Source organism: Rhincodon typus, chromosome 8 (assembly GCF_021869965.1).
Source record: "Rhincodon typus isolate 14 chromosome 8, sRhiTyp1.1, whole genome shotgun sequence".
Taxonomy (NCBI): domain Eukaryota; kingdom Metazoa; phylum Chordata; class Chondrichthyes; order Orectolobiformes; family Rhincodontidae; genus Rhincodon; species Rhincodon typus.
In genome coordinates this window covers 33,164,067-33,175,103 of record NC_063339.1, presented here as the reverse complement: position 1 = coordinate 33,175,103, position 11,037 = coordinate 33,164,067, and the positions used below count along the sequence as shown (strand labels likewise).

General features: G+C 38.8%; 1 protein-coding gene across 2 annotated transcripts in view; it reads right to left on the bottom strand.

Moving 5' to 3' along the window:
- Window positions 1–11,037, bottom strand: part of ppp2r5ca (protein phosphatase 2, regulatory subunit B', gamma a) — a 68,927-nt gene that overhangs the window by 16,805 nt on the left and 41,085 nt on the right. For both annotated transcript variants that reach the window (XM_048599648.1, XM_048599649.1), the window contains exons 7-10: window positions 9,015–9,068; window positions 5,248–5,418; window positions 4,890–5,017; window positions 1,928–2,029 (exon numbers count right to left, since the gene is read on the bottom strand). In XM_048599648.1, coding sequence (XP_048455605.1) covers window positions 1,928–2,029; window positions 4,890–5,017; window positions 5,248–5,418; window positions 9,015–9,068 — 455 coding nt within the window. The remainder of the gene's footprint in view (window positions 1–1,927; window positions 2,030–4,889; window positions 5,018–5,247; window positions 5,419–9,014; window positions 9,069–11,037) is intronic.

The following is an 11,037-nucleotide window of genomic DNA, read 5'->3' as shown; positions in this document are numbered from 1 at the left end:
GAAACGTCAGCCTCTCTGCTCCTATGATGCTGCTTGGCCTGCTGTGTTCATCCAGCCCTGCACCTAACTACCTTTCAGAACTGGTTTATGATTAAAGTGACACCTTGCACTCATCCATGGGCTATTCTCCACTCTCTTCTTTAGGCGAAACCCAGTCCTTCCAGTGAACCACTGCCTCACCATACCTTCCGGCATCGATGGTTCAGTTAATAAGTGGATAGCCGATCATCACATGGGGCTAACTCAAGTGTTCAAGATGGTATCCGACATGACAGACAGAAGCATTGAAAATACAAGGGGGACTGACTAAATTGCAAGAATATTTTTCCAAAATCAGAATAAGATACAAGATGTGCGAGGTCCTGAACCCCACAGTCATCAAGTAGTGACTACACCTATGTTGTTAAGTCAACAGCTGTGCAGCAGAAAACAGCTCACAGAGGGGAGTTGCTTAAGGCCAGAGTCTGATGATTGACATAGATGCAAGGAATCACTCGGCGATATTACAGAACCTTAACTGCCAAAGTGTGACAGAGCAAAGTCGAGTTGGATCACTCGGCCTTTACTCATTCAAGTTTAGAAGAACGAGACCTGATCGTTTTCAAATAATATTGTGAGGGACACTTGACAGGGCAGAAGCAGAGAGGACGTTTTCCTTTGTGAAGGAATCTAGAACTACGGGGACACAGTTTCAACATTAAGGACGTCCAATTTAAAAAAGAGATTAGGAAGATTTTCTTCTCTCAGAGTGTGGTCAATGTTTGGAATTCTCTTCCAGAGCAAACAGTGAAGTGTGGGTCATTGAATATGCTCAAGATTGACTTGGACATATTCTGAGTTACAAGGGAGTCAATTGTTATTGGGGAGATGAGGGGCGGGGGGAGGCAGGCAGGTAGGAAAGTGAAGTTAAGGTCACAATCAGATTAGCCACAATCTTATTGAACGGCAGAGCAGGCTCAGAAGGCCGAATGGCCTATTCCTGCTTTGATTTGTTTGTTATGATGTTATGGCAAAATAAGCACAAATTTTAGCAAAGTTTTAGCACACTGTTAGCTGATTGGTGCATTTGCCATAGATTTCATCACAGGGCTAATCACGTGTGTCTTTGTGTGAAGTGATTATGACACTTCCATCCTTTAGAATACAATTATTTTTGGAGTTACTTACCTCACCTGCTATCTATGTTCATTATTGTCCATTCTTGCTGTTTATTTTCAGGCTTGTTCTCTGCTGAACTAAGCAATGCTGTATTTTTTTTTATTTACTCAAGGCCTAGTACCACAAAGTATAATGAGTGCCAAGTTCTGCTATGGTAACTGCCTCCATGGGGCTAGAAATCTGTAATTTAACAGGCTTCCAAATAATAGTAGAGAGCCACAAAGACTCAGCTGAAATGGGGGTAAAGACCATATGACAAATTATATTCCCTTCAAATATGGAGGTTGAAAGATGATCGCAGGGGCAAATCAACATCTCAGCTGTAGCCTACTTACTTCTCCCAGACATTTATAGTTTAGCAGGTCAGATACATTACCGTTGGAGCTCTGTTCAAACTTTTGTTTGAATGCGTACTTTGTAGGGATACAGAACACTGTAGAAACTGAAGACTGTTTTAACTGCAAATACATACTTCATTTGCACCTTACAGTTGCTACATCTCCAAAGTTTAGCCCATTTTGTTTAAATAGATGCAAATCTATGTACTGAAATTGTTTATAATGGTAAGATAATCACAAAAGTTGTGAATTACATATTGTTTGCTGGTTCACTCTCCACTAATTTATTTGCCCATTGTTGTTTCACGAATACAAATTTGGGTTAATCATGTGCAAATGTTCTGAGACAACAAAGCGTGATAGATAACTTCATGATAGAGAGTGAGATCTTACATATGCTCATTACATGCAGGACAGACAGTTGAACTTACTTTTGCCTTTCTGCTTTGAACTGTTGGGTGCAGTCATCAAATAGCTTCTGATTCATTTCCATAAAGAGTTTCAGAGCATTGTAAATTAATCCATGGATAGTCCTATATACACAAGACATTAATTGAATCTCATGCATGCTTAACAATATATAATGTATTAGGTCGACATTAGGTAATTACAAGAAAACTAACTCTATTGTGGAACTAGAAATAAAATGTATAAAATGCACATTAGTAAACATGAAGTTTAAAGTCATGCTTTCTCCTGCCCAAAGGAAAATGCCTTTACCTTAATTTAAATTTGTATAATTTCATTAAAACTCAAGTGGATAATTTTCACCTAAATCACCAGATATGAAACGGATGCAATCAGATCAACTGCCTTTCTTTTTAGAAAACACACTGCCCAATTTCTTTTATTATTGAAGTCAGTGAGAAATAAAATTCGGCAGCTGTAAAGTGGATAATTGAATACTTTTCTAATTTTTTCCATTGGGCAGGTTAAGTAAAAATTACCCGCAAGTTTTAATACATATAATACACTAAAATACTATATTTATAGTAACATTTAAATAACAATGTCATGCTCCTAAAATAGCAATATCTTACGATGCAATTTCCCATTTACAATCATGTGCAAGTTCAATTATTGGTAATCTACAGTAATATTATCTTTCCTTATTGTGAAGATATACTTTCAAAACGATCTATCAGACTTTACTACGGACAAGGCAAGGAACAAAATTATTTTAAATATATCTCAGAATTTTATCATTGAACCTTTCAAACAAATGCAAGTAACTGACCACAGGAATTTGTAATATATCTGATAGAAAAACCAAGAGTTTTCTAATTGCATACCTAGCAAATTCAGGAACCAGCTTTAAAATGCTGAAAAGATTTTGAATGCATGCTGTATGAACATATATCCTAAACGGACACCTACAAGTAGTAAAATAAAAAAGAACATGGATGCTGGAGACCTGAAACAAAAACAGGAAATGCTGGATAAACTCAGCAGGACTGGCTCTCCACAGATGCTGTCAGACCTGCTGAGTTTCTCCCACACATCCTGAACTTGCAAGTTGCAAGTTTCTTTGAAACATTCTAATCATAGATCATTGAATCCCTACAGTGCGGAAACAGGCCATTCCGTCCAACAAGTCCATACCGACCCTCAGAGCACCCACCCAAACCCATCCCCCTATAACCCACCTAATGTCCAAATTCCTGAACTACAGGCAATTTAGCATGACCAATCCACCTAGCCTGCACATCTTTGGACTAGGGAGGAAACCGGAGCACCCAGAGGAAACCCAAACAGACACAGGGAGAATGTGCAAACTCCACACAGACAGTCACCCAAGGGTGGAATTGAACCCAGGTCCCTGGTGCTGTGAGGCAGCAGTGCTAACCACTGTGCCGTAATGTACAGAAGACCTATACTGCAATGCTCAGAATGCATCTTTGTTTTTTTAAACGAAATTTAAAATGGTATTTAAGCCAATTATATTGAATACTGTCAAATTAAATTGCTCGAAGTGCAAGACAAATTCGAGGGAGAGCACAAAATCACCAAATTATACCAGGTTTAAACTAGGTTAGGAGTTAAGAGTACAGCAGGCCAGGCAGCATTAGAGGAATAGGAAAGATGACGTTTCAGGTCGGGACCCTTCTCCTGACATAACCTGTCCATGCTCTCTCCCGCCTATCCGCTCCTCCCACCTCACTGACCAATCTCCACCACTCCCTTCCTGCACTCACCCATCACCATGCCACCTACCTTCCCCAGCCCAACACTTCCTCTATATTTCTGAGCTCCCTTCCCTCCCACCCATAAAAGCATTTCTGAAGAAGGGTCCCGACCTGAAATGTCAATTTTCCTGCTCCTCTGATACTGCCTGGCCTGCTGTGTTCCTCCCGCTCCACACTGTGTTATCTGTGACTCCAGCATCTGCAGTTCTTACTATCTCTTAGGAGTTATGAAGCCTGGTTGCAAAAAGCTGATTTGTATATCTGTGTTCAGAAGGTTCAGGGGTAATGTAATTGACAGGATAAAAGGATCTAATGAGCAGATACAAGAAAACTATTTTTTTTTCTAATGGGTAAATCAAAAATGGGCAGCACAATCTTTAAATTAGTCATGCCATTCAGAAATGAAATGACAAGGAGTAGAAAATTACAACTCCCTTTCCAAAAGATTGTGGTTGCTGGAACAATTGGAACTTTCAAAACCGAGATCAATATATCATTAGCGAGGGCATCAAGGAACATGCAAGTTAAGACATGACCAGCTTTGATCTAACTGGACATAGAGCAAGTACAAGCAGATAGATAGCCCACTTCTGTTCTTACATATCTACACAAGTGCTTTCTGCTTATTAACACAAAACATTTTTGAAAATTAAAAACACGACTAATTGAATAATTAAAATATATGACGTGTTTATGCTCCAAATTAACACATGAATTTTATTTTATGCAAACACTTACCTTATTCTTTCATTGGCTGTGGAAATTATTGCTAAGGTCAGCATGCGTTGCCTACCCCTAACTGCACTCGACAGCAGTCAAGGGTCAACCACATTTTTATGTGTTTTACTCAGTTGAGATAAGGATAACAGCTATTTTTGCCTTCAGGAAGTTTGTAAAACAAACAGGTTTATATAACAGTCATTGGTAGTTTCATGCTCATCATTACAGAGACAAGATTTACAATTTTACTGATTGAATTTAAAATTCACCAATTGTCATGGTGCGATTTGAGCCTGTCTCCAAAACCTCACCAGGTACTCTCTAACCATTATACCATCATCTCCCCTTATAATGGAGAAACATTCCTTCTTAATATTTGTACCTTCAGTATTTTTCATACAGCTACTTTATATTCTAACTTATTTCAGAAGATTTTTTGCATAATGCTTATGAAAGGCCAGATGCAAAAATAGAACAATTCACTTACTTGTTCCAATGTGTCTTTGAATTACGATACAGGGATGGGAACATAATGGGCAAGATCTTGGCAGCATTGTCACTAATTAGACTCATGATGTACTCATTATTCCAATAGTACAAGGCTCGCTCAGCCACCTAGGTCAAAGAATGCACATTAAGAGAATAAAAGTAGTAAGACATCACTTGCAACTACAAGGAATTCATGTGTTTTTATACAGAAGAGGCAATCTTTGTTATTACTTGATACAGTCCATTGACAATTTTAATAGTTTGGTCAGAACCATGCTATATGCTTTAAAATAACATGTATTATAGTGAAAGCATAAAAATTATCCAAATTCTCTTCTTTACAACTTAGAGCTCACCTGAAAGTGTGGACTGGAAACACACTTAGCCAACTGTCGAAATAGGGGTTCCATAACTTTTACAAATTCTGATGGTTCAATTACATCTAAAATCTCTTCCAATTCATTTAGAAACATCACTTCCTTTGGACTATGGGTTTTTGGCCAGTATTTGAGCAATGCCATAACCACCTACAAAAAGTCAAAATACTGTTGGAGCCATATATTTTGAAGCACATTAATTAACTTAGAGAAGTCAATACAGCAAAAGTTCAGCAATTGAATGAAAATGTATAGCTATTAAACTAATCAGTCATTTTTTCAGCCCATTAGAGCATTAATCTGCTCTAATCCCATTTCCAAACACTTGGTCCACAGCCTTACATGCTATGCACTTGCGCGTTCATCGAAATACTTTCAAATGTTGTGCTGCTTCTCATCTCCACAAGCCTTTCAGACACTGAGTTCCAGATACCCATCACTCTCTGGGTAAAAAATCCTAATTCCTAAAGTCTTAAACAGCTCCATTATAACCTCTGTAGGAAAAATTATTGCAAATGCTGGAATCTGTACTGAAAACAAATGCTGGAGATTACAGCAGGTCAGACAGCATCCATAGCAAAAGAGCAAGCTAATGTTGAGTTTAGATAACTCTTCATTAAAGCTGAAGTGAAGTATGGAGGGCACAGCAATTATGCTATAGTTTGGGAGGTTAGTGGGTGTAGGGTGCTGGTGGAGAAAAAATGTTGATAATTCAGATAAAGTGATCGGAATGGGACAATAGCATTTAAACTGTAGCACAAATGCTGTCTCCTCCACACTTCACTTCAGCTCTGAAGGGTCATCTAGACTTGAAACGACAGCTGGCTCTTTCTCCATGGATGCTGTCTGACCTGCTGTGATCTCCAGCATTTGTTGTTTTCCATTATAACATCGGTGCTCTTGCATTTGACACTGAGTACTAAAGGCAAGTAAGTATTCTGTATCCCTTCTTATCTACCTTATTCAATGGTCCTTTTGCTTTTAAGGATCTGTGGGCATGCACACCAAGGTCCCTCTGATCCTCTGTACTTTCTAAGATACTACAATTCATCATATACTCCTTCGTCTTGCTAGTACTCCCAAAATGCACCACCTCTCTTTTTTCTGGATTAAGTTTAACATGCCACTGTTCAGCCCATATGGCCAGCCTGTCTATTCCGCAATCTAAGATTTGCCTCCTTGCTATTTACCACACAAGTTTGTGTCATCCGTGAACATACTGATCAAACCTATATTCGGGTACACTACATACAAAAGAACCCAACATGAATTTTGCTACATGCCACTGGACACAGGCTTCCAGTCATAAAAACAATCTTCGATCATCATCCTCCACCCCCTGCCAGCAAGCCAATTTTGGATGCAATTTGCCAAATTATCCTGGATCCTCATCATCTCGACCAGTCTCACATGTGACATGTTTCAAAGGCTTGACTGAAATCGACTGATGTTGTACCCACTGGCCCATAGTGACATCTATTATTCCTATCACCCCTTCTTGAATAATACCACATTAGCTCCCCTGCATCTCTCTCCTGTGGACAGAGAGGATTTGAAAATTAATGTCAGGACAACTGCAACCTCCTTACTTGCATCTCACAGAAGTCCGAGATACACCTCATCTGGGCCTGGGGATTTATTCCATTTTAAGGCCACTAAAACAGTAATAATTTCTCCCTCTCAACTGTGCTTTGTTCAAGGACATCAGAGTTCTCCCAACTGGTTTCTATACCTATATCATCCTTCTCTATAGAGATGTAGAGTACTCCCTTAAAATCTCACTTGCATTTTCCAACTCCATTCATAGTTTATCACACTAGTTTCTAACAGGCTTGCCTCTTTCCTCGGTTGTCCTCTTGTCTCGAACATTTTTGTGAAATGTCTTTGACTTTTCCTTTGTTTTACCTGCTAATGTTCCTTCGTACTCCTTTTCGCTTTCGTGAATTCTCATTTAAGTAAACCTCTACAATCTCGATGTGCCTCTATGGCTTCCAGTGTTTTGAACTCAGTATCTACAATAAACATCCCTTTTTTCCCTATCCAATCCTGTACATTCCTCTACATTTAGTGTTCACTGTACTACACTAACCTTCACCTTTAAGGGAACATGTTGGCCACACTCTTTTTGAAAGACTCCTATTGCATTTATAAAATTTCCTATAGGTTGCTGCTCCCAGTCCACTTTGGCCAGATCTTGTCTCATCAGATTAAAATTGGCTCGCCTCCAGTTCAGAACCTTTACTTCTATTCCATCTTTGTCCTTTTCTATAGCTACTTCAAATGTTACTGAGTTATGGTCACTACCACCGAATTGCTCCCCCACCATTTCTACCACTTGCCTGGCTTGGTTCCCAAGAATTCAGTCCAGTACCATGCCCTCCCTTGTCAGGATTTCTATGTGCTGTCTTAAAATAATCATCTCGATAAACTGTGAGAATTCCATCCCTTCTGCGACTTGCACATTTTGCTTAACTCAGTTAGTATTGGGGAAGTTGAAAGCCCCCGCTATAAGCATAACCATAAATCTGAGATTTATGTACATATCTTCCTTTCTTTCTCTGTCTGTTTGGGGGTCCAAAGTACATTCCCAATTATATGACTGCCTCCTTTTTTGGTTTCAAGTTCATAATGCAAGTAGCCTCAATTGAGGGATAATCTACAGTATCATCCCTTTTTATTATAGTCATTGTCTCCTTGATCAATACTGCAACATCACCTATTCTTGTACATCTCTCCAAAGATTCCTATACTTTGGATTATTGAGCTGCCAGTCCTGCCCTTCCTTGACCATGGTTATGCAATAACAATATCATATCCCCGTGTGTTAACCAGCACCCTCAACTCATCTGCCTTACTCTCAAGACCCTTTACATTGGAATAAATGTCATCCAGTTTTGTTGTGCTCCCTTGTGCCTCAATTTGATTATATCCATTGTCTTCCACACTTGCTTACTTTTTCTTTCAAATTGGTTTGTTCATCACTCCCTCATGCATTTCCACTCCTCATCCCAATACCCTGCCAAATTAGTTTAAATCCCCAGCAACAACACTAGCACAAACAAGCATGTGAAACTACTGGTTATCAATAAAGTAATTACATCACAACATTAGTTGCCTTCTGATGACAGCTAGAAAGCAGCCCCTTTTAGCATTGTGTGACTGCAATGTGTTATCAGCTGGCACAAACAGCATGATGTGGTCCAATTAAGCCAAATAACTGCCACATATTTTGCAAAAACTAACCTATAGCCACTATTCTGTAAATAAATTTCTTCCTATATGAGCTATTTCTTTAATCTGCAGATATCCAAAAAATAAACTTTATACAGCAATGTACATCATTAACTGCATCAATTAACTGGAACTCATTTGTTATTGGTAACATAGAAAGAAGATAATTAATATGATTAGAATTAAAGATTTCTGGAACCAGAAAATACAGCCAGTGCAGGCTAATTATTTCGCAAAAAAATTACATCATATTCATTACAATTGATTTTTGAACAGGTTAAATCAAAATAAAACAGATCAACTAAAATGTAAATTTGAAACGTAAATAGATGCTATGTATTTCAAAAATAACCATAGAATGCATTATGAACACTTAAGCACTGATAAAAGCTACACACTTCCAAAAATGCATTCTTCAGAATCTTTAAACAAAACAGAACACTAAATCCCCTTCTCAAATCATTTTAATTAAGGTAAATTAAGGTAAATACATCACATAATTGAGGTAAACTCACAGGTTCCGTGAGAGTGCTGTCTTTCTCTAAGAACTGCACCACACAGTATGCCAGCTGAAGAAAGGACAGAAAGCAACTGGTTAAAGCACCACATTATTTTTCCTTCTATGACTTGGAATACGCTTGCATCGTTGGATTAGTAGCTCCATAGTACCTTCTAATCAAGTAAAACAAATGTGATTTACACTGTTCCAAACTTATTTTGCATGGTACTAGTCTAACATCAAATACAGATCTCCCTGTCTGATAAGTGATTAATGCTTTCATTAATGCCAATAAGTGCTAATCTGCAATTTACTCTACCACAGGGCAATGGAATCAGATACCTAATCCCAAATTTAGGTTCTGTTCTCATTTAGCAGTATAGTTTATTTCATACTGAATGTCATAGCTGCAACATCACACCTGTTCAATGTGTCTAGTATTTCAGCAATAAAAGCATGAATGTTTTTTTTGAAAATGAGTAGAGCAGAAGAAAAATCAGAAAATTCCACTAATGAAGTAGATACCTAGAAAACATAAGGTGCAGAAGGAAACCATTGTGCACATATCATCCGAAAAAGAGTTATTGAGTCTAATTCCATCTTTCAACTATTAGTCCATGGCCAAAGGTTATAGCTCAAGTGAAGTTTTTTTTGAACGTGATAAGGGGGATTTCTGCTCCAGGCACCGAGATCCACATTCCCACCTCTCTGGTGGGAAAGTACTCCTATATTCTATCAATTACTGGTTACTGACCTCACTGTTAAGGGAAACAGGTCCCTATACACATCAGTTTAATCTCTCACTGTCAAATTCAGCCCTTTGCTTCCCATCACAGAGTCAATTTTAGATCCGACTTCCCATTTTCCCTCTGATATCATGGGTTTTTTTAAATTTACTGACCATTATGCCTCATGGAATCTTGTCAAAAGCCCAGCTCAAACCCAAGCAGACTACATCAATACATTAATCCTCTTCACCTATTCTGGATAATTCCTTAAAAATAAATTCAATCAAGCGGAATGACATTCCTGTAACAAATAGATTATAATTGTCCTTGATTAGGTGATGTCCTTCCAAATATCAATTTATATAGTCCTTCAGAAATGTTTCCAACGTCTTACTCATTACTGACGTCAGGCTGATTGGCCTGGAAATACTTAGGTTTCCCCCCTCTCTCTTTTTAAAAGGACAGTTCAACATTAGAATTTGTGTCGCATCACATCTGTAGTCAGAGATGACTGAAAAAAGGCTAGAGTTTTAAGTCTTCCATAGTATCCCTACAGTGTGAAAACAGGCCATTTGGCCCAACAAGTCGACTCTCCGAAGAGCAGCCCATGCAGACTCACCCCCTACCCTATCCCTGTAACCCTAGATTTCCCATGACTAATCCACCTAACCTACACATCCCTGGACACTATGAGCAATTTAGCAAGGCCAATCCACCTAACCAGCACATCTTTGGACTGTAGGAGGAAACGCATGCAGACACGGGGAGAATGTGCAAACTCCACACAGACAGTTGCCAGAGTGTGAAATTGAACCCGGGTACCTGGTGCTAAGAAGGAGCAGTGCTAACCACTGAGCCACCGTGCTGCCCCTTGCTTCTCTTAACCTAGTGGACACGTTGATTTATCTACTTTCAAGAATTCTAAACACACCAATAATTCCTTTTTTTTTTTAAAAACTTTTTTTTCATTCAAATATTTCACACACCTCCACATTAAATACAACTGCTTCACCCCCTCAAGTGTTTCAGTTGCGCACCTTAAAATAAAAATTCTGCCAATAAGACATGGGAGAATATAGCAGAATGAATAAATACACTAATTTGCAAAACAGATTGATGCCAACGGCATGGGTTCAATTCCCGCACTGGTTGAAGTTACCAAGAAGGATTCTCTTTCTCAACCTCTCTGCTCACCTGAGGCGTGGTGACCCTCAGGTTAAACCACCACCAGTTGTCTCTCTCTAATGGGAAAGCAGCCACATGGTCTGGTAAGAGTATGGTAACTTTACCTTTGCCTTTAATGGTAAAGTT